Genomic DNA, 24,881 nt, shown 5'->3' with positions numbered 1-24,881 from the left:
AGGGTCAGAGGGACCTTGGTGTAAATGTACATAGATCCCTGAAGGCAGCGGAACAGGTAGATAAGGTGGTTAAAAAGGCATATGGGATACTTACCTTCATTAGCCGAGGCATAGAATATAAGAGCAGGGAGGTTATGATGGAGCTGTACAAAACGCTGGTAAGGCCACAGCTGGAGTACTGTGTGCAGTTCTGGTCGCCTCACTATAGGAAGGATGTGATTGCTTTGGAGAGGGTGCAGAGAAGATTCACCAGGATGTTACCTGGGATGGAGCGCCTCAGCTATGAAGAAAGACTAAACAGGCTGGGGTTGTTTTCCTTGGAGCAAAGAAGGCTGAGGGGGGACCTGATTGAGGTGTACAAAATGATGAGGGGCATAGATAGGGTAGATAAAGAGGAACTTTTCCCCTTAGTAGGGGGGGGTCAATAACAAGGGGGCATAGATTCAAGGTAAGGGGCAGGAGGTTTAGAGGGGATTTGAGGAGGAACTTTTTCACCCAGAGGGTGGTTGGAGTCTGGAACTCACTGCCTGAAAGGGTGGTAGAGGCAGGAACCCTCACAACATTCAAGAAGCATTTGGATGAGCACTTGAAATGCCATTGCATACAAGGCTATGGACCAAATGCTGGAAAATGGGATTAGATTGGACAGGGCCTGATGGACGGCGCAGACACGATGGGCCGAAGGGCCTCTTTCTGTGCTGTATGACTCTATGACCTCTGTAGCATTCTCTGGTTCCCGAGCTTCTGCCACCGCTCGCACTCTCTCTGCTGTTGGTCCGATGCCCTTTTCAGACAACAGGATTCCCACGAAAATCAATCAGCCCGTGTTGAATTGGCACTTCTCTGAGTTTAGTGTCAGTCCACTTTCCATTAGTCTGGTCATGACAGCGTGCAAGCGTCTGTCGTGCGTTTCCTGGTCGTGTGCATGCACGATAATGTCGTCTGAGATGTTTTCAACACCCTCTATTCCAGCTAAGGCATTAGTTATCTCATGCTGATATTGCTCACTAGCTGAAGATACGCCAAATATCAGCCTCTTGTACCTGTATACTCCGTTATGTACTGCAAACGTTGTGATTTCTCGTGACTCGGGTCAGTTCTAGTTGGTGATAACCCCATTTCAGGTCTAGCTTACTAAACACCGTCGAGCCGTTCATACCTTGGAGTATCTCATTAACGGTGGGGATTGGATATCATTCCCTCACTATTGCCTGGTTTGCTCATCTCATGTCTGGGCAGAACCTTACATCCTTATCCGCTTTTGGTACAATAACCACAGGATTTACCCATGGGGTGGGACCAGTTACAGGTTCGATAATGTCCATGTCCCTCAATTGTTTTATTTTGTCCTCTACTGCCCCCCTTAAGTTAAATGGTATACGCCTGAGTGGCTGGGCCACAGGCTTCACTTGTGTGTCGATATACAAACTGATCTGTTTTGTGTTCAGCCTTCCTACTCCCTGGAACACCTTTGGATACTTCTGTTCCAGTAGCTGTCTTACATCTACCACAGCTGAGACATCTGCGCCTATTTTTAAAACTCCCAGTTTCATGGCTGTCTCCCTTCCTAGCAACGGCTCTCCATGGCCTTTAACCACAATGAACTCTGCCTGCTCAGTTCTCTTACCTATTGTAATCCCACATGTGAATACACCTTTAACTGACAGTGGTCGGCTAGAAGCATAAGAGAATAACTTTCTCTCTGTCTTAGGGACATGTGACTGACACTTAATATGTTCTGACTTCCCACGTATTCTCATCTATCACATTATTAGTTGCACCCGAATCAATTAACATTCTCAGGTTTACTCCCCCCACACAAAAGGTAAGTCTCTCTGTCACGTTATTTCCAGTAACAGCAAATGCAAAGTCATTTTGTTCCTCTACATTGTTCACACTGTGTTTCTTTGTACCCTTTGTGCGGCATACTTTGGAGAAATGATCCTTTCCCTTGCACTTATGACATGTTTGTCCGCGTGCTGGGCATTTCGGATCTCTGTCACATCTGTAACATTTCCTTTCGTTCCTATCGCCATTTCCCTTTGGTTTCTCTGTCGAGCTTTTCGCATAATACCCTCTTTTCTGTGTAACACGACGAACAGTATCTGTCTCCGCCTTCTCTGTACATGACATGGCTGACATCTGCTCCTCGACGTTTTCACATTGTGAGGCCAATTGTAACGTGCGGGCGAGCGTTAGACCATGCACTTCCTCTAGCAATTTCCTCCGCACATAGGCTGACGTACACCTACTCAGGATAGCGTCTCTTATTTGATTATCTGCATCCCCCCCAAAAGCACAGTCTTTAGCAGCCTGCCACAAGCGAGTAGCAAATTGTTGCACAGTCTCACCTGTCTTCTGGGACAACTTATGAAAAGTCTGTCTAGCAAATGCTGCGTTGACCTGGGGCACAAAGTAGTGATTCAAAGCACTAACCGCCGCCGTGTAGTCTGCCGGCTCTCCTGTGTCCGGTAGAGTTGAAAAGATATCCTGGACATCTGGTCCTGCTAGGTGTAGAAGTAGAGCTCTTCTCCTCTGCTTTGTGGCACCTGTAGAGGTATCGTCGATAATGAGTCCTTTGTCGTTGGCATAAAGCTCAAAAGACGTTAACCACCTCGTTCATCTTGGACCCAACGTGGCGGGCTCGGCGAAGCATGCAAAATTTTGAATGCCGGTCTTCTCCATCCTAGCTAACTAAAACTTGGGCAACTACCTATCTAAAATGATTCCGTTCGTTATCCTCGTCGCCAATGTTGTATGAACGCATTAAAGCATAGAATCAGGCAGACAGGCTTCTAACTGCGATGTTCTCTTTATTATGTAAAATGGCCGACTGCCGTTCTCCCGGGTAATTCCCACATTACATTACCATATTTACTGATGTCAAACTCGCAATCAATACACGACACATACCTTTTCTAATGTGTGTGTTTTCAAGGTCTTGAATAGTATATAGGCAAAGTCTGATCATGACACCAATTGGAGGAAATATGGTTTAAGAGGTAACAGTCTAAAGGGGAAGAAGTATTGGAGGTTACTAAAGACAGTGCTTATGAACCTGCAGTAAATAACTGCCAGCAATGCAGAGCTGAATGCGGCATCCCTGCATCATGAAACAGATGTGTGTTAATGTATCGCACCATCATTTGCCTTCTTGATGTACTTGCTTAAGCAGCATATCAACTTGGGATCAGGAATGTGAGTGATCTCAGTACAGAAGTCATCGCTTCTATGCGGAAATTGGTTCCAAAGTGCAAACGGTTGAACTTGAGTGGGTTATCTGCAGCCTCATGTAGTCCAACAGAAGCTGACAATGTTCCTGAACTGGACTGTTCACTTCTGTCAATCCTTAATCTCCTTCAGGATATTTCAGATCTTTAGCAGAATAATAAATCCCGGAGTTTGTTTGTAGGGTCACATACAACTTCGGGCTGGTTTTGTCAGTCAACCAACTCAACTGCATGAATTGAAGTTTTATAATGTAGGACTTTGTTTACATGTTTACGGTATGGACTGGTTGGGCTGAATGGCCTGTTTCTGTGCTGTTTATTCTGTATGGTAGCGCAGTAAAATGAGCACAACAATCATGCAGATTGTTCCCAATTCTGCTAAGTTCAGAAGAATTTATTATCCACTGTAACTTAGGCGCCGCTTGAGGTGTGGTGATTTTAAAATGATTGCATCAAGCTAACCAGATAATCTAGCTCCTCCTTCTGACATCTACCACAGAGTGAGCTATCTGTTTTAATATGTAAGGACAGAGTCAACATTTTTGTGGTTTCAGTGATGTTTTTGTAGGTGTATATGGTATTGTTTCATAGCTGCACAGGAGGAAAAAATCCTCCATTCCATTCCACCTGGGTTGTCAGTCAAAAAGATGGATGAGTTTTGAGAGTGAGAGATAAATCAAGCAGAACAACCACTGAGCAGCCAGCTATGAACCAGTAATACATTTTGGGACAGCTCCAGTGTAGTCATTTCTGGTTTATATGATTTTTGTTTTCAAAAAAGAAAAATGTGTCAAATGTAAATGACTGGAATTAAAAAGTGTTGTATTCTCTTTTCAGTGTTTTCTGTGATTTAATTTATAAAATACTTTAGCTACTGTATCTAAATATTCAGTATATTTAGACTTGAGGGATAATTCTCTAACTTTGTGCTTCTGGTGGGGAGCCATGCTCACTGGAAGCGCACATTAGAAATTCAGGTACACGCACTGTGCACTATTTTCTGACGGTAAGAAAATCCTGTGCAGCCCATGCCTGAATTTGCACTAAGCACGGTCAGTGGGCAAGGGTCACTGCCGGGAGTGCAAAGTCAGAAAATTACCCTGGGCATTTTTTCAGGTAACTGGTGAGACCATGGTTGGGAACTATTGTGAGATTACTGATTCAGGGACTGAGCGTGTCCAGATGTTCAGGTCCCAAGACAAATCCAGCAGATCTGTTAAATTTTGCGCTGTTAACACGAGCAGTGGATTGCCTTGAGTTCTAATTGAGCAATGGAGAAGTAGCCTCTAATGGCAGAAATTGAGTACAACAGCAGGACAATTTACATTTTCGATTGGTTTATTATAGCTTATAATGACAGATTCTTCAAGCGTGAGCCTAGAAAAATGTGACTGCCAATCATTTCATACCTGCCTGCTGGTATGTAAAATTTGTTAAGCGCATATGTGATTCCAATACAAGCTCAAGATCTTATTTATGTTGTTGGGAAAATAGTGAGTTGAAGCTAACTGCTTCCAAGCAGAGATGAAAGGAAGGAAAATAGGCAGGCAGTTCACCCTAACCTGCTCCCCTTCATCCCTCAGTCTGAGTTTGAACAGAGCACATCCCTAGTTCCAGCCCCTGAGGTAGATGATGTACAACATATTTTATGTGCTGTTTTATTAAAAATAACTAATGTTTACTGTCTGAGGTTGGAATGTGCTATCATATAAACCTATAACTTGCATCCTGTAATTTACTTTTGAAGTTATAAACACTGTCAGTGCTAACTTGCTTATTATGACAGTTACACTGCATTTCAGTAACTCTTAGAATTGTTTCAAATATATATATAGCTGCTGATTGGTTTTGGGCTAGGATAGCTCCAAAGGATCTTGAGACCACAGGCCCCCTTTGTAATGGCTCCAAAACCACACAGTGCTCAATAAAAACTAGCAATATTTTGAAATAGTTTACATTTTGAAGGCTCCTCCCTTTTTCGCTTCTCCTCAAACTCCCATACTGTCAAAATGTACTTTGAAGTAATTAATTACAGTTTAAAAGGCATAGTATTTATTCTGTGTGAGAACAGGCTCCGGCTCAGACGTTCTGGCACCATTGGCTGGGTATTTTAAAGTAACTTGACTGTTTGGATAATGTAGTGGCAGATTCTGCCACTGTAGGCTTGAAGCTGAGGGAAAAATGAGCTCTGTTCTTTACAGCATACTAAAGCCTGGCTAAATTAGTCCTTCTGAGAGTAATACAAGGTACTATAAAATGCCATTATGCTTCTTGAAGCACTTTGTAACCTGAATTTTTGGCTGTGTTTTTTGATATTACATTAGGCATGTGGGATTTTAGTTTGAAAATGAGTGTTTTTGCTTTAAATGCTTTTAATAATTTTATTGTAAAATGATCCAGGCTGGTCCCAGATTCGATACCCTATCTGTGTTGAGAAAACTGACCGTAGCCAGGTGCTGATGGGGACTGTACCAATTGACCTCCACGTCTCTGGGTTATGGAAGGGAAAGTAATCGGCTAATGCTCGTGTTCCTGATCGGTCAGTGAGTCCTGCCAGATAACGCAGACATGTGAACGTTTGGTGAGGATAGAATCAGGTTGAACTGTGATGTTTCTGATGGTTGAATAGTGTGCCCGTGCTCACTGTCTATGCTCACAATAAAACGTGATACATTGGGCAGAGTAATGGGGAAGAGGGGCAATGCTCTTTGAAACATCACCAGGGAGAGCTAGAGTTTTCAGCAGAGGAGGTGAGAAAATTTAGAGGGTAAAATTGTGTTGTGTTTCTGGCTAAATGTTGTATATGATCGCATCAGTAGTCATGCATACATGTCTTAGTATCTTGATAAAGAGCATTTGTAAATGCAATCCTAATAGGAGCTGAAAGATGAATTGAGTTCTCCTGTCTCAGTAAAAGAGATGTTGGAGTGTTAAAGAATCAGGGTAACTAATATAACATTTTACTTGTATTGAGACACTACTCATGCTTTCAAAATAGTATGACAAATGCATTTGCATCCCAATTAAATGGTAAATTGATAGCCTGCACTTCCAGCATATATCTGTACTTTATTATCACAGAATGTTCAATCTACCACCTCTCCTTAATGTCCTGGCTACTTATTGATGTTTCAGTACAACATTTATAAAAGGCATTTTTTTTTTTTAAAGGTAGTCTCTGGGGCCTTTCAAGAGTTTAGGCTACTTGAGATATTTTGTTGGAGAAAGACAAAATAAAATGGATCCCTGTAGGGGTGAAAATATACTGAATGGGGTCCTTGTCAGTCCCTGCTCTTGGTTAAGACTTAAAGCTATTGTTCTCTTTTGCAGGCTGAACTGTCACCTTGAGCCTCTGATGGCTTTACTGCCCTTGGTCCCAAGTCTGCTGAGTAGTGTCTATTTGTCCATTCACACTCCACTGGGGGGCTCAATAATAGGCTTATTAGCTATACCATTCGTATTCAATAGGACCTTGAAGGAGTTCCAAAGCAGCCAATCACTTTACAAAATCAGTGAATAGATTATGGTTCTATTCAAAAACATAACTGCTGTGAAAGATTCCTCAAGCTTGCTGTGATAAGCTTTTTCCCCCAAAATATCTCATGATGGAATTGTTTACTATGATCGTTATTGTTTTTATTCTTTTCTTTATTCCGAACACTCCTTTTGCTTTTTTCACATTGTGCAATTGCTATCGCTTTAAGAATTGCCAGGCTTTACTTTAATGGTAAGTCATTTAGCCAAATGAGCTGCTGTTGATTGATTGCTGTCCTTTCAGTCTAAAGGAGTAAACTCCCTGAATTGCTGTTAAAGGAAAAATGCTGTCTGTCTTGTCATTGTGCAACCAAAATGCTGCTTTCTGAAGTACTAATAGTTAGATGTCAGTGAATGCCCCAGTGTTTCATTGCTTCCTGTTACTGCATTCATTTTGCTATATGAATGCAGCAGCTACTAGTCTTGCAAATGTTTGTTCATGTGTTGGGACTAAACTGAGTTGGGGGACATGCCAGCAAACTGTGTGCCAAGTTCTCCATGCTGTGAAGTAGAGGAGTTACAGCCAGGCCCCCAGAGTTAAACATTACTGAAAACTGATTTGATTGGCAGAGGCAGTTTGCTCTGCTTGTTTGATGATGAAGCGCGGTTCAGGAACAGGTTCAGATTACAAACGGGGGGAGTGACCAAAGAGGGGAGAGAGGGGGAGAAAAGATTTACAGACACCACAAGGCTTTTAAGATTGCAGCGAGCTTGTGAATGAAGTGAATCCAGAACTAGGGCTGCAGTATCTGCTTTAATTCTGTATTGTTGCCGTCTTTGTTTTCTCACAGAGATACCATCAGGACGATAGTAATCTCTTGTGATTTACTTCTCTTTTTTTAATAAGAAAAAGTTATTTGGAGAAATGGACACCCTTTTTCATTCTGCGAGAGCCGCATGTTGGATATGTGTGTTTGGGTCATGTTTTCACTGATCCCGAATAGTCGAGTTTTCCTCAGAGACCTATGGCAGTTGGATCTAAGTAGTCCAGGCACAACTCTGTTTCTAGAAGACTACCCAGGGGAGCCCACATTCCTTACTTTAATTCATCCTGTGCACACGCCTGCTGCGGGGAACGTGGGTCATATTCTTGCTGTGGTAGTAAAGGTAATTCTACCAAGCAGTGTTGGATTGCAGACAATTATTGTATGTCAAAATTGCATTTAAATGTAATCTCTTTGAAATCAAAAATATTGTATCTTTTTATTTCATGTTTTGTTTGACTGTTACATTGTGGTGGCCGTAATGGACAGAAAAGAAAAATTAGCTGAGGCTGAAAAATAATAAAATGACTTCGATAACCTTTATGAAGTTAAATTACATTAGTCACTGTAGAACAAGTGCTCACTTGCAAACTGTACATGGAGAGTTTTTTTTGGCTTGAAGGAATGCAGTACTTCTCTCAACCTAGCTGCCTTTCCCATGTTTAGAATAATTTGGGCAGGTATGTGATGAGGTGAAAATGGCTTGAAGAGCGGGTGGCATTGAGGCCATCAATCAGATTAGCTTGACAGCTCCTCCCCAATGTAGTCTGTGGAGGGAGACAAAGTTCCCTTTCAAAAAAAAGTCTAGCTTTCACTGTGTCAGGAACTCCGTTAAGGATTGCTGTGTATTTCTGTATTACTGCAAGGAGCCAATATGTGAACATTCTGGAGAAAAATTGCATGTCTAATGCTGTAATTATCTTCAGGTACTTCTTAAGACTTGTACAGTACTTTTTCTAAACGTGATGTTTTAAAAACTTGCCACAATGTGTAGCATCTTTAAGATTACTCCATATATTTATCTGTTTGTTTGTTTCTTAAGTAGAAAAAAAGCACATGCATTTTTTACAGCCTGAAGTAGTAGTTTTTACGGTGTTGAAATAGTTATACAATTGTGAATTGGAGTTGTGATCACTACACTTTCATGTCGCCTTCAATGGAAAGGCAATAAATAGAATAGATACAAGTTGTTACTTCTAAGATGAGGAAAGCAGGATCTGTAGTTAGCTATAGTCCAAAGTCTGCTGACGGTGCATTTGGGTGAGAAGTTAGATCAGTGTGAAATGAATTCTAGGTTGCAGGAAAGGACCAACTATCAAATGGTATTTTGCAGTAAATATCACTGGGCATAAATGCAAAGATTAGAATTCGTGTCATTTCTATCACCAAAATTATGCCGTTTACAACTTAATTATGTGAAGACGTTCTATACCTGTGAGAAATTTTGGTTTTGTACTTAAATACATTAAATGCAAAATGAACAGGGATATTTGAGAAAACATTTTCAAAAAACAATACCATTTTGTATGATAATCATGTAGAGTAGAACTTTTTTTCACTGCTTATTGGCAAGAATACAAAAGTTGTGTTATGGAGAGAGATTTCTCTTGTTAAGAGTACGATCCATTAGCAGTGTGTGTTCCATCCAAAATCATGGAATATCAAAAGTGTTATGGTCAGGTGCCACTTTAATAGTATATTGATTGAATTCTGGATCACCTGCTCTGTGTGGTCACCATCACGCAAGTAAAATGTGTTTGGGGATATTAGAATCCACTGAAGTGAAAGGCATTACATTAGAGCTGAGTGTAATTTGTTCTTGATCACCAGCGGAACTTTCATGGACAGAATTGTGCAGTATGAACAAATTAAATTTTACACTCGTAAGCTGATACTGTCAGGTCACTTTAGAGAATAGCCAGTTTTGGAATTCTGTTTCATTCGAACTCTATAATCAAACATAGATAATATTTTGTGTCAGTGAAAGGGTTAAATTGGGTTTAAGTAGAGTTTTTTTTACGGTAGAGATTGGAGCCAGATATCTCGGATCGCAGGCGTTTATTCGCAAACATTGCTTTTATTTTCATCAGTTGTTTTTCCTATTATGTAGAGCTGCTGTGTTGATGTATTTTGACCCATTTGTTGACTCGGGTCAGAATGTGTATTCCTCAGGTTGTGCAGCTTTGTTTGCTGCCGCAATCCCACATGCCTTGTGCTTGTACTGGAGGACAGACCTGCTCATTGACTGAAACTGGGTCCCTTTGGATTCACAGTTGTAATACCAACTGGAAAAATCGCAAATGTATGCATTCATTTTACCAGTATAATTCCTAGGAAACACTTTTGTGTTTAGTGCAGCTTGCTTTTCAGTAAGATTTTTTTTGGAAATCCCCATTGCAGAAAGAACGTAAAAAGGAAAACTGAATGAAGAAAACATAAGTACTGCTTATGAATTCTTTATACTCTTTAATCTTCTGCGATTCATTTCACTGTCGTATACGGTATGTGGGTTTGTGCTTTCTAAGTGTGATACTATGGAAAAATTATAGAACGAATAGTTTTCCCAATATCTAAAGTAATATTTTTAAAAGCATACAGGACTGTTTGAAGTTACTTTTTGAAGGTAGATCCTTTTAATAAGTTGCTTTTCTGCAAATTTTCACAGAAATAACTTAAACAAAGATCATTTTTGTTCTAATGAGCAGTTGCTGTGACAGTTGTAAAATAACATGATTTTCACATTTGGAACTGCAAATATTCCCCTATGGATTGAAATAAGTTTCCACAATTGTTCCACTGACAGGCTAATTTTTCTTTCTGCAGCCTTTCAAGTGAGGAGCCACACAGTAAGGAAGAGGACACTGGTCTTTCATGCCTATACACAAGAATTCAGATGGGATTAGAGTCCAGATGGAGTTCCAGCAGCGGTCTAAGGATCTTCACTAATAGGATGCCTAGTTGCTGTTACTTGGTCTGCTGGGCCATGTTAACCATGGCAGCACTAGCTGTAGCAAGGCCACAGTTTAAGCCTGCTGATGATGGTGCATCGGAAACAGAAGGTATGTTAAATTGCATTGATTGTAGTGTTAAATGGCAGTTATTATATCAAGGGAAAATAAAAGCGGCTGTTATCTAATTGAACATTTAAGTGCTTCTAACCTTTCTTATGCAAATTTTTGTTTAACTGGACTGACCAATAATTAATCTTCGATGGTAGCTTGCATACTTTACAATGGGACAACTGAAGTTATTTGCAAAGTTTTTTACTAGAGTGACAGATTGTTGGACTGTCTTTTGTATCTGTTTAATGTGCACTTTCTGACTCTGGTTTATTTTTGTAAGACCCACGTCTTAAAAAGTTTCCTATTTTCAAGTTAGTTTTTCTTGTTTTTTGTAAACCTTTATTTAGTTCCTAATTTCCCCACAAGTCAGAAACCACAAACAATCATTTAAATACTTAATAATCATTCTTAGTTCAAAACCTGCACTAAGCAGCGCATTTAATTGTGATTCACATTCAGTCGTTTTTGCTGTGTGGCTCCCAGTGATTGAGAACCCACTCTGGTTTACTTGAATTGCTAGTTATTTTGCCAGTAATCTAGAGAGTCCATGTGGCGGTTCCAGGATGTCAGTAGCAGATACCATTGCTCTGGAAAGGCTCAGTCAAAGCAGGACTTGGGTGTGGTGTTGTACAGTGACATGCACTGTGCCAATATGGCGTAGTAGCTGAATTTGATTATCTCCATCAAATTTTTTTTGTTTTAAGTGAAGATTCACCACCTGTTAAGTAGATGTCAAAGTTCCCCAAATTACAGCATAGCCTATTTTAAAAATGGTAAAGGAGTGTCAAGACTTCTGTCACTAGTCTTATATTTCAATAATGATCTTGGTGGGTTTTGAAATTCATTACCATCTGCAGTTTCAAAGCAGCCTCCCATACCTTAAATGGTGGTTGTTACCAAGGGTGCATATAGAACTTAAAATCACTCCATGGTTTACCTAAATGAGGTTTTCTTAACTGATAGAAAGATAAATGAATGAAGGCTTATGTCTGTGGGTCTGTCGACAGTCGAGGGAAATTGCAGTCGGTGTTTTCGCTTGAAGGTAATCTGAGAATATAGAGAGAGCAGTTAGGTTCTCATCACCATTTAATGAGTCATGTATTATTTTCCTCTTGCTGGTGACACAAGCATTTTTTTAGGGACATTTTATTGACAGCCTGCTGGATACAATTGGTCTGGGAAGCTGTCATGGTCATTTGGTTTATATAAGCAGGAATGCAAGGGATATGGTAAGGCAGGTGAGGAGAGTGAAAGTTAGTTCAGTGCAGAATAGCATCTCCAGTTTTAGAGTTTTCAGTTTTTATGATTCCTAGAGTAAGATGAATTTTACAAATAGTGAGAATCTTTCAACTCATTAAATAAGTCCCCTTTGGATGAGGGAATCTTTCATGTACTAAAATGGCTGCTTTTCATTTTGCATTTGTTTCAGCTATACATTGCAGTTAATGGTGAAATATTGAAAGCTGAGAGCGCAAAAGCTCATGTCCATGTAGTGCTGGTCCCACTCTGCTATCTAGTGAGATGAAGGAAAGGAATGCTATTGAGAAGTATTCATACAGCAAATTAAAAGACCGGGTGAAAACAAGAGAGCTATAGTTTTAATGGGACTATCAGTCCTGTAGTTTGATTTTTCCTTCCCTTCCTTTGGGGAAGTGCCTGGCCTCCACTTGGCAGCTGCCCAAATCCAAACATTTGAAATCACAAGCTCACCACGTGAGGAACTGCGGGTGCAGGCCCATGTCTTATGACTGTATGGTGTAGCATGTTGGCACATTCCAGAGAGTAGCCTCACACTGTTTGGGATTGTGTCCCCTAACAGAGAGGTTTGTGAAAGCACTGACCTTTTACAGTAGGTCTGTTTAACCCATATGCTGCTCTGCCTTGTGTTTTCAAAATTTGCTGTGTTAAAAATACGAAGTGCACATGCAAAACAAGCTCCGTTGCTGGTGGCTTTTATCCTTTATCATTTCAGAAGTTGAAAAGAAAACAGCATGTTTGAAACACAATTGTCCGTTTAGGCACTTCTTTCTACTTGGCCTGTTTAAAGACCAAGCTTTGGTATTTCTCCCCCTCTCCAGCTGAGTCAAAATTATACCCTGGATATGCTGCCCGTCAGAGGTTTGGATTTGCTCTGACAGTGACTGCAACCTGACTTATGTCGGGCAGTTTTACACACCTGAACCACGAGTGCTGACTCGACACGCAGTGTGAACCAGACTCTTTTTTCGAGACTCCACATTACCTTGACATTAAATTAGGTGTTGAGCACAAGTGTAACTGCCCTGCACTAACCTCCCTCTTTCATTTCCATAAACTGAGTCTAGAGCACAGAACCAGGTCTTTGTAGAAATGAAATGGAAAAACCAGAGTCAGCCTGGTCTTTCAGGAGTTTTTGACTCTCTGGTCCTTTGGGTTATGCTCCCGTCCAAGGGGCTTGAAACAGGCACCTGGCTGACATGTACTCAACCACTGCAGGTTTTTCCAAGGTAAGGCAGAGCTTTAGCAAAAAACCTGTTTAGATTGTGAAATAAGGAAAGATCAATTACATTTTTTAATTGCTTTTTGGATGTTGTACTATGTTTTTTGTAACCAAGAATAAAAAGAACAGCTGATTGCTCCCTATGTTCCTATGGTGCTACTCAGGAACTCCGAAAGTGAATTAAGCAGAGAGCTGTGAAACATTAATTTTCAAAATTCAGAACAGTTCAGCAGATGTGGAGATATCTTGTATTCCAAACCATAAGTAACTTTTCTTCCATTATAACTTTTTGGTCTTACATTTAAAGGTGAATTTATAAATCTTTGGCTAAAGCTTGATGTGTACAAGGATAATACACTGCTATCCCAGGGCTTTGTAGCACTTTACTGACAAACATTAGATATTTTCTGAAAAACTAGATATGATTGAGCCATCTGACATTTGCTCTGGGCAGTGTCTGCTTGGCAAAGAATTAGTTGATTTAACCCAGGTCCAATTATCAAGGTCACTGGAAATACAAACTCTGCTGGCAGCTTCAAATCATTTTTTATCATTAAACAGATTAAAAATTCAGAGCTTTATCTAGTGTTTTTTTTGTTCTCGAGATAAGTTAGTACCAAATAAGGGAGTATTATACATTATTTATGATATTAGTGGATGCTGAATACAGCTACTAAAAATGCTAAGTAGGCTGTTTAAAACATAAACCAAGTGGGTAAAAGCCTCTCTGGTCTTCATTTTGGCAGCTGTGAAGTTGATGGTGTCAAATCAGTGGTGTGTAAAAGACGAGCAGCCAGGTGGATTTTGCTGTTCACCAGTTTGAGCATGGTAGCAAAGTCTCACATCGTAAATACAGAGTTCATTCTGGGGTCTGTCTACAGATCCCAGCATGATGGTGGGATTTGGGCATAAAGCAAATGTAAACTAATATTTACATTAAAACATGCAAGGGATGGGCCACCTGGTGGTAGATTGCATACCTCCCAATCAGATTGTTGCAGGTTCAAATTCCAGGACTGCCTATCATTCACTCCAGGTTGTTTCCAGTGAACAGCCGTCTTGGCTGGGCGACTGGATGGAGTGCCCTATGGGCAGTTACTCCATTCATTGAGAGAAGAGGAGGGAGTTGTCATTGACAGCACGGACTCCTAGAAGTGTAACTTCTATCAGTCTATCACAGTATTATTGACAGGTATTACACAGTGTTCTAAAGAAGTCAACTTTGGGGCTGGTGGCTCACATTGGAGTTGTGTTGTGAAGGGACACACTGGGACTAAAAATAGCTTTTAAAAAGTGTGGTGAAGTAAAAAGAAAACTGTTCACACTTTCAAATACTGTGCTGCAGTCTGATGTAAAAATGTTTGTCAACTATTAAGGATGATAAAAACTAATAACACCAAGATACAGGGCTCACCAATGACTATCAGTTCTATATTCAAAGAAACAAAAGTAATTTTTTCAGTTTTTAATAGCATAAGGACCAGAGCCTTATAAACTAGATGTATTAATCATGTCAGGAAGGATTTACAAAAAAAGCACTATAGCAATAGCTTTTCAACGCTGCATATTTGAATTGGTCAAACCTACACTGAGAACATAACATTATCACAGTGTCTCAAAACAATAAATGCAATGTATCCTAAACTAGTACTGTTCTGGCACTGAGATGATATTTGAGCGTACTATTTGTCGCAATTTAATGTTTTGCTTGCTCTCCACTCCACTGGCACATGTTAAATTGTTAGAATTCCCTCTGGATCAGGTTTTGTGTTTGAGAGTGGCATATTAAATTACATCAGTTTGGTTGGCATGGCATCTGTAGTGGAACAGTTCTTTTGCTGTATTTCCAATCCAGTATAAACTTTGCATACACAACTGTGTATTCTCTAGTTATGATTGACAATGTTACAAGATTATTACTCGTGTGACATGACTGGATAGGAACATTTGATTGTCCAGAATATGTTAAAGGGATATTAAAAGAGCACTCCCAGCAGAAGGGAGTGAAATTTGGATAGAAGTGACCTAGTAGTCTATTCACACTTGACTCCTGGTGGTTGGCTAAAAATGGTATTGGCTGTGAATTGCCTGCACCTTCCCCTTGGCTGTGGGAATTGCTTGGCCTGGGAATGATGGGCATAAGGAGAAATCAAGGTAGAAAGAGGGTAACATAATGGGGAATGAGGAAATGGCAGAGAAATTAAATAAATACTTTGTTTCTGACTTCACGGAGGAAGACACAAAAATCCTCCCAGAAATACGAGAAAACCCAAGGGTGTGGCGAGAATGAGGAACTTAAAGAAATTATTATTAGTTAAAAAAACAGTACTAGCAAAATTAATGGGACTAAAAGTCGATAAATCCCAAGGACCGGATGACCTACATCCTAGGGTTTTGAAAGAGGTGGCCATTGGAATAGTGGACGCATTGGTTGTCATCTTCCAAAATTCTATAGATTCTGGAACGGTTCCTGCAGATTGGAGGATAGCAAATGTAACCCCGCTATTTAAGAAAGGAGGGAGAGAGAAAACTGGAAACTACAGACCTGTTAGCCTCACATCAGTAGTTGGGAAAATGCTGGAATCTATTATAAAGGATGCAATAACTGGGCACTTAAAAACTAATAGTAAGATTGGGCAGAGTCAACATGGATTTATGAAAGGGAAATCCTGTTTAACAAACCTATTGGAGTTCTTTGAGAATGTAACTAGTGGAGTAGACAAAGGGGAACCGGTAGATGTGGTGTATCTGGATTTTCAGAAGGCCTTCGATAAGGTCCCACACAAGAGGTTGGTGAACAAAATTAGGGGTAATATACTAGCATGGATTGAGAATTGGTTAACAGACAGAAAACAAAGAGTAGGGATAAACGTGTCTTTTTCAGGTTGGCAGGCTGTGACTAGTCGGGTAACCCAAGGATCGGTGCTTGGGCCCCAGCTATTCACAATCTATGTCAATGATTTGGATGAGGGGACTAAATGTAACATTTCCAAATTTGCTGATGATACAAAGCTAGGTGGCAGTGTCAGTTGCGAAGAGGCTTCAAGGGGATCTCGACAGGCTCAGTGAGTGGGCGAGAACATGGCAGATGGAATATAACGTAGATAAATGTGAAAAAACAAAGGCAGAGTATTTCCTAAATGGTGAAAGATTGGGGAATGCAGATGCTCAAAGGGACCTGGGTGTCCTTGTACATGAGTCACTGAAAGTGAATGTGCAGGTGCAGCAAGCCATTAGGAAGGCAAATGGTATGCTGGCCTTTATTACAAGAGAATTTGAGTACAGGAGTAAAGAAGTCTTACTCCAATTATATAGGGCCTTGGTGAGACCACACCTGGAGTACTGTACAATTTTGGTCTCCTTACCTAAGGAAGGATATACTTGCCATAGAGGGAGTGCAACGAAGGTTCACGAGATTGATTCCTGGGTTGGTGGGACTGTCGTATGAAAAGAGATTGAGTAAACTAGGCCTGTATTCTCTTGAATTCAGAAGAATGAGAGGGGTTCTCATTGAAGCATACAAAATTATTACAGGGCTTGATAAGATGGATGCTCGGAGAATGTTTCCCTTGGCTGGGGAGATTAGAACCAGGGGCCACAGCCTCAGGATAAAGGGAAGGCCATTCAGGACTGAGATGAGAAGAAATTTCTTCAGAGAGGGTGGTGAATCTTTGGAATTCTCTACCTCAGAGGGCTGTGGAGGCTCAGTCATTGGGTATGTTCAAAACAGAAGTCGATAGATTTCTGACTAGTAAAGGCATCAAGGGATATGGCGATAGGGCCGGTGAATGGAGTTGAAGCAGAAGATCAGCCATGATCTCATTGAATAGCGGAGCAGGCTCGAAGGGCCGAATGGCCTACCCCTGCTCCTATTTCTTATGTTCTTATGTTAACACATCCTCCAAAAGTAAAAGATAAGTTTTAACTGACAGCAGACCTCATTAGAGAGCTACTATAATGTCCCTGAAGTACCTAGTTTATAGGGGAAATATGTATTTGGTTATTTGCATCACGTTTATTACCTCCCACAGGCTGAAGCTGAACTGTACATTTGATGATTTCTTGTTTATAATCAAGTTTTTGTCCATGTGTACATACAGCTTTATTTTGATAAAGCTGAAAATTCCAACAAACCAAGTAGGTAAAGTGCAGTCACTGTAGGGATTTTTTTTGGTGTGGTTTACATCCCCCTCTTCATCTCCACTATAAATCTCAGAATTGCCTCTGACGTCCCCTTACCCAAGTCTTTATGTGTAGTTGTGTCTCATTTCAACTATTCAGCCATGATCTGCTGCCCTCCATACCACACCCTTAACTTTGAATTGCAGAGAACCTGGGAACATACAGTAGGTCACAGCAGCTGTTCAGGGAAAAGACAGGTTATGACATTTTGGGTGTGCACTCATTGAAAAATATAAAATTCTTAGTGGGTTTGATAGGGTAGATGCTGAGAGGTTGTTTCCCCTGGCTGGAGAGTCTAGAACCAGGGGTCTCAGAATAAGGAGGTCAGCCATTTAGGACTGAGATGAGGAGAAATTTCTTCACTCAGAGGGTTGTGAATCTTTTTCATTCTCTACCCCAGAGGGCTGTGGATGCTCAGTCGTTGAGTATATTCAAGCTTGAGATTGCTAGATTTTTTTGGGCACTAAGGGAATCAAGTGATATGGGGATAGGGCGGGAAATTAGAATTGATGTAGAAGATCAGCCATGATCTTATTGAATGGCGGAGCAGGCTTGAGGGGCCGAATGGCCTACTTCCCCTATTTCTTATGTTCTTATTTTCACTCTTCGTCACCCTGAGGGGTCTAGGAACACCAGCAATGACTGAATTTTCTTTTTTCACTTTGCTAGTCTGGGGGCAATATAGCCAATTAAAGTGAGATCAGTTAACAGCACAGACCTGGAATCAAACCTGGGATTGTTTAAATCTATGTTGCTGATATAGTTAGCAGTTATAGAAGCCTAGTGAAAGAAAAAAATAACTTACATTTATATACCTTTCATGGACATCCCAAAGTGCTCACAGCCAATGAATTATTTTTGAAGTATGGTCATTGTTTTGTAGGTAAATGCAGCAGCCAATTTGTGCATAGCAAGGTACCAAAAACAGCAGTGAGATGAATGGCCAGTTAATCAGTTCTTGTTGGTGTTGGCTAAGGGATCAATGTTTGCAAGGACAACGAGAGAACTTCCTTGCTGTTCTTTGAGTAGTGTTATATGTTTCATTCAATTATGAGGTCAACTTCAGGAATATGTGCTTTGCTTATCTACCCACCTGAACTATCCACTTCATCTGGGTTCCAGGCAATCATAGAACCAGAATGAGGACTGGAGAGAGGGGTTAGCAGAGCAGCTACACCAGCCTCTGCTATGAAGATTGGAATATTTTTATAATGGACAGTGTCAAAGAAATGTTTTCATAGATTGGCTTCTTTGGCTGCATTTGTACATGGAGGTAATATGGGCCGTGCAGCTTTAAATATATAGTTTAAATAACATCGTTTTGATCTCAGTTTTTACTGTTATTGATCTGGATCATTATTGGAAGATCCAATTTTGTGTATCTAGAGAATAAGCAGATTACCTCCGTAATGGGGAGTCAGGTATTCTTTCACTCCTACAAAGGACTGTCATAATTCCAAGGCGCCTGCACAACTTCTGAATGATGACTCCTTCACACTCTTCGATTCACTGACGGATCCTTATTTACTGGGATGTTGAAGAATGAGTTTTTGTAAAGCCATGGCAACACCTGGCTGTGGCTTTTGAGGTGCGTTACTGATCAATCACCAGACCTCACCTGGTGGCATCACATTAGAAGCACCTGTCATGGTGGTTAGAAGTACAGGTGAAGTTTGAGGTGCTTTATTTATTTGTGGTTAGGTCATTTATCAGCTTCTCTATGGTAGCTTGAAGATAAATTAGTGGAATGTCATCCTTCATTGTGCAGTGGTATAGACAGCTGGAGCAGAGAATGAATGTTGATTCCGGTTTTAAAATATTCTGCCAGTGAGTGTCACCATTAGGACCACTTTTTAAGAAAACCAAACAAGTACAAAAACTTTCATAACTCACTTTGTTTCTACTTTTCTGTTATTTTTGTTTAAATGAATGCTGGTGTCTTCCTAGGAGAAATTGAGTTGGAGGAGTTTCTGAGCCTAGTAGTACGAGGGGCTGTGTAGACATGCAAGCAACTGTGTGTGTTAATGCTTCTCCCTCACACCATCAGTCTCAGTTACTGCTTCAAATCAGTTCCATACAATATTGTCAACCTTCATATCTAGACAAATCATGTACAAACAGCAGCAACATAAAAATCAAGCAAAGAATATTAAGATTGGTGATAATTTTTGTTACTTGGTTTTACAAATGAGAACAAATACTTATAACAAGATCTATCAAAATCTGTTGTATTCATCCTTCAGATTTTAATGAATTAAACTTTAGTCCTGTTTGAAGACAATCTGAGCCAAGTTCATGTTTTGAATCATTTAAGAAACTGACCTGGTCCAATGTCTAATGCAGAAGACAGGTGTTCCAAGCTTCCTCGAGTGTATGGTAAAGTCATTGTATAGCATGTTAATGCTGGGCTTGTTTTTCTCATTTCCTTATTTATATCTTTTCCCTGGCAATTTCACAAATAGCGTTCACAGATGAAATGTGTTGTGTTTTGAACAGCCAGGTTACTTTACATATCATTATCATTTTCATTTTCTGCTAATTAGAATGATCACAGTCAATAAGAAGAGCAACTGTCTTGCCACCCATTGTTTTTAATTAGATATTTGAGTTCCGTTGGTGTCCCTGTCCAGAATTAATAAATGGTGACATAGTTTTAGTTTTGTCAGTGTGGGCTGTAAGTAGAAATGTTCTATTTCCCATTGCAGTGTACAATTTGCAGCTTTTAGTGTAAATTCATCAGGAAAAATAGATGGTGGAAAACTATGTCCATTTCATAAAAATGCAAATAAAGTCTTAGTTTCCCCAAAGGCTTCAGTAAATGGAGGGCAGCAGAGATTCCTGACTACTTTTAAAAGTGTATTTATCCTTCTACACATGCGTGTTCCGGTATGGATATTGTGGGTAAGCACAATGTGTACATTTAAGGTCTATCAAAAAATATATATAAATTAAAGTAAAACTCCATTCTCTGTCCATGAACAACAGAAAAGGGGGAACTGTATACTGGGGAAACGTGTCTGTTTTGAAACCTGACCTGTTGTAATCTTGGTGCTTCACGCTGTTGTGAAGTAGTTACAACTTCTGCTGATACTCATAAGGAGCTAGTAAGGGAAAGCATTTTTTTCCTGAATGCTCATTGACACTAGTTTAGGAAATCACCTGATCAGTATACAAAAAACTGTCTGATTTGGAGACTCCTTGCATAATGTTTGCTTGCTATCAGACAGTTCCGTCCATCCGGCAGTTGTGTTCCAGGGCAGGAGCTAACTCAAGTTTCACACATGAGATTCTTGAGCCATTTACTGGGGGGAAAAGTAGCTGAGGCGGTTTCTCGTTGCCGCTGTCACGACTTTTACCTTCAGCATACCTTCACCTGAGGGAGGGGAGCTGCAATGAAGGCTAAAGAGCCCCACCTACCCTTTACAATTGGGGGCTGAGGGGAGCCTGCACCCATCGGCTGCAAGTACCCAGTCAGTCCAGTATTCAGAGTTGTTGCTCTGGTCTCCACTCACTGGGGCTGGCTGGAGTGCGGCCTGAACCAAACCTTTCTGACTTAGAGGTGGGAATACTGAGCCAGTGATCATTCTGTCTGGGCGCGCATACCCCGCTAAACGTCAACCCAGTATTTAGAGACCATATTCTAGTCTCCAGAAGCTGACATTGAGATTTTATAATACATCTTTTGAGGGGAAGTTTAGTTTTTATATATAAATTTTTGTGGCATGTTTCAAAATATGCACTTGCTTTACTATGTTGCGTTTTCAAAAAAATAATTAATTCTGTGGGTAGAATTAAAAGATCCTAGGGATTCACAAAGAACTGCTGTATTCCAGTATAGAAATGTCAAGAATAAAATCAGAAATGTACACTGGATACGATTGTATTATTTAACTGAAATTCCGTCACAGTACTCAATGCGTTAGGGGAAGTTTAGCAGAATTGTAAATACTACAAACCTGCCACCTGAGATATGTTTTGTGGATTTTGGAGAATGCAACATCTCCTCAGATGACTGGCCCCAAAAATCCACCGAGGTTTTGCTAGTCTTCTGCTGTAACTTCAGCGGAATGCTGACAATCGGGACCTGAGGTCTCCACCATTTCTAACATGCCTTGTAAGGTGCAGAGCCTCTGCCCATCCCTTGCAAGGCAAATGCAATCAGCAGGCGGAGTTGGGGGCAAGAGAACCTCATGCTGGGAGCCTCTGGTTTTCTGGCTCAGCCAGGACCTGACACACCTCTGAGCGCTGGTATGACTCTATTTAAGCTGAAGGTGACCTGGTTTGGGTTGGGCTTGAACAAACTCCAATCATCCCCCAATTGCCTCTCTGCGCTTATAGAATGGTGCAAAGCAAAAGTAGTCGATCGCAACATGCTACAACTCATTGTAAAGATTACGACAAGACATATTGAGGCTTATTTTTCTCTTTTAAAGTGGTTAGATTTTGGACCTGTTTTAACAAGAGTGTTATGTACAGTCTGCTTTTCAAAGTGCTTTGACATTGTTATTTCAGTGAGTGGTTAACAGCAATGGGAAAAAAACATTTTCTTTTAGAACACTTATTTGATTGTTTTAAGGATTTCTATCTAAAACAGGGGAATAAACATATGGGGACGCATTTTCAAAAAGTAGTGCTTTGCCAACTTCATCTTCAAGGTGCAGAGGTTGAACTAGGAGCTTACTGGGGCCAATTGAAAATTGTACTTGCGACTATAATGACTTTAGTAGTTCATTGTGTTGCTATAAGTTGTGTCACTGAGTTGTGTTCTTGGGCACTGTTTTCTCTTTGGCAGTGTACTGATTCCACAATTTATTTTAGATATGGGGATGGTTTAAGGCAATGATCAAACGATAGAGCACTTTTACCCATTTGAAACCCTACATTAAGCATTCTCATATCAGGTAGGACAAGCTAGCCTGGCCAGATGCCCAGCAATGTATCCTAGCTTCAGTGTCAGAAGAGTTATGTCCTGTTACAACAGCACAATGTTTCATTTCTTAAATGAGCCATACCTCTGACCTCTCTAAGTAAGATTGCCAATTTCAGTGTACTTCATTAATAGAATGTAATATCTTTGTTTTCAATTTCATGGTAAAGTTAAAATAGTTGAAACCTACATGCTGTGTGTACCAGACTGAAATGTTCCCTCCCTCCTTGCCATTCCCTGTGTAGGCCTTGAATGAGTCAAGGTTGCTAACCTTCCAACCACCTGTTAGATTCAGAGGTCATAACCTATTTTTTAAACTGAGTTTTGTGTGCCTATTTCATAGTTTAAAATTGTTAACTTCAGTTTGAACAGTTCAAAGAGCAGCTTCAGAAAGGTGTTGGTTTATTCTGTCCTCGGTAAGGCAATAGCCTTTGTATCATCTAGGACAGCCTTCAGTTGATGTTAACTTGGTTTTACTGAGGCATAACTATGAAGTGTAAATAAAATAAAATGTTAATATAAGAGATATATGGAGGAAAGGAAGATGGGCAATTAAATTTATTCTTCTTCAGGGAATAAGCCTTTGTTAATTCCATTATCCCTAACTTTGAAGTGTGTTAAGGTTACCACATTGACTCCAGTGCAACCTATTCTCCTGAAAGGGCATCTTGGTCTTTTATGCAGACTATTATCCTGCAGAATGTCACTTGGCCATCTTATCCAAAAAGCAATCCTCAGTTCAGCTTATCCAAAAAGCAATCCTCAGTTCCTCCGTTTTAGACCAACAGTGGGATAGCCTTAACATATGGAAGAGTTAGAAAGTTAACAAAATTATATAATTCCATTAAAGAAAAAAAAAGCTATAAATGTTACTTGTACACAGTGGACCTGTGGTGTAGTGTTTGGCACTTGCCTCCTGTCTCTGTGGTTGTAGGTTGTTTGAGTTAGGTTGGATCGTTTGCTCCTTCCTGTCTATAGTAAGTGTGACCGGTTGCGCCAGCTGCTTGATGCTAGAAGTCCTGCCAAGGAGGAAATCTTTTAAGAGCCTGTCATCCTATTTTCTTTTAGTGGCATGTAGAACTTCTACAAGCAAAATCACAGAAAGCTTTACAGTTCTTCCAAATGTTCAGTTCAGAGCAGAGTGGACTATACTTACTTTCTTTTTGTTTGCAGTTCTTTTGAATAGATTCATTTATTTGGGCAATTATATTTTTTATTGATTATGCCTGCCCCACCTCTCCGTGTTTCGTGCTTCTCCTGGACAGCCTAAACTCCCATGGGAAGGTTGGAGGGAAGCTGTCTCTTCCCAATCCGTGACATCGTGTTGTCCTGTTTCAGTATACCAACACCACCTCTTGATTATCATTTTCCAAGTCCCAGTCAAATATTGCAGGTACTCGAAACAACATCATTTTCCATAAAATGCTGTGACCAAAACAACTGACATAATGATTTTTGTTGCAAAACATCAATATTTTTCAATGAAAGTTATACCATATACTGAATTCCTTATTTTTTCACCTTGCACCTATTGCTACTAAAGTGACAACAAAAATCCACTCTACTCTGCTTTCCATAACTTGAAGCCCAAAATTCATTCTACCAGTAAAGAAGTCTGAAATGTCAATCCCTATTCAGAAGAGAAAAAGCAATAGTTTCCCATGTAGAATTAAGAATGTAGCAGATAATGGAGTTCAACCACAGTACATTAAAGCTAAAAGACAACCATGCTAAAGGAAGAATGTACATGCAGTCAAATCACTACTGACACTAGGTCAAGTTACCCAGGACTATCATTTATGAAGATGTGAACATATGATGGTTGAGTCAAACAAACACTAGGCAGTGTTTTTGTAAAGTACACAGTTTCAGAAAGATATGAAGAAATGGCTTGAAGTTCTCTCTAAGTCTAAAATAATACAGTAAGGAATGTAGATAGCTCAAAAAAAAAATGTAGAATTTCAAAATGAGTTTCTAGTATACAAGCAATTATAAGAAATCTTGGGTCGTAATTTGCGGCCCCTACGGGTGCACACGCAAGTTCTGGGTTTAGGCATGTGAAGCGCATGCGTGAAAACCCGGAACTTGCGATCTGTCAAGTATCTTCTTGACAGATCCTCTGCATCCCCGGGAAAAGGGCATCCGCGGGCAGAGAACTTCTGCCTAGCGAATGCCCGTGAAATTCTTATGTCTGGTAAAAGCAGGCGTAAAGAGTTTTAAAAAACATAAAAATAAAATGTTATCCATTTATACGTTTAAAAACCTGTGAAATAAGATACGTTTATTTTTAGCCCCTTTAAAATATGTAAAATATGTACATTTATTTTTCAAAAAATTAAATTTTTGTTTTAAATATTTAATTAAATGCCATTTTGATTAATTTTAAATGTGATTTAAAAAAAATTATTTGAAGTGTACGTGTATTTTTGGGCGTATTCCCATTCATACTTATGGGAGTTCCGTACATACAGAATCCCGATGAGCATGAATGGGGATCTCTTTCTTTCATTGGTTGGGCCGGCCCACGTGATCCCATGCGCCCCGGGTTATGTGGGCCTCTACACAAGCCTACGCATAGAGGATCAGGAGCGCAAGTGTCCAAACCTCCGGAACCATCAGGTAAGTGCGTAGATTTTTTGCTGGTTGGAGGCATCCGCCCGTGGGGAGCCTCCGACCGCAAATTCAGGGCCCCTTAGTCCGAAA

The 24,881-nt window shown here is 40.2% G+C and overlaps 1 protein-coding gene across 13 annotated transcripts in view; it reads left to right on the top strand.

Moving 5' to 3' along the window:
- The window catches only part of fgfr2 (fibroblast growth factor receptor 2), a 177,828-nt gene that overhangs the window by 81,779 nt on the left and 71,168 nt on the right, over positions 1-24,881 (top strand). For 7 of the 13 annotated variants that reach the window (XM_085994562.1, XM_085994561.1, XM_085994559.1 and 4 more), the window contains one exon: positions 10,352-10,587. In XM_085994562.1, coding sequence (XP_085850688.1) covers positions 10,422-10,587 — 166 coding nt within the window. In that variant the 5' untranslated portion in view covers positions 10,352-10,421. Of the gene's footprint in view, positions 1-8,299; positions 8,455-10,351; positions 10,588-24,881 lie in introns of those variants that run through there. The other 6 variants (XM_085994551.1, XM_085994554.1, XM_085994553.1 and 3 more) reach the window with 6 other exon arrangements.

This window comes from Somniosus microcephalus, chromosome 8 (assembly GCF_052327205.1).
Source record: "Somniosus microcephalus isolate GS21.2 chromosome 8, FLI_Smic_1.0, whole genome shotgun sequence".
Lineage (NCBI taxonomy): Eukaryota > Metazoa > Chordata > Chondrichthyes > Squaliformes > Somniosidae > Somniosus > Somniosus microcephalus.
Note: the sequence above shows the minus strand (reverse complement) of the source record. Positions and strands in the feature narration are given on the sequence as shown.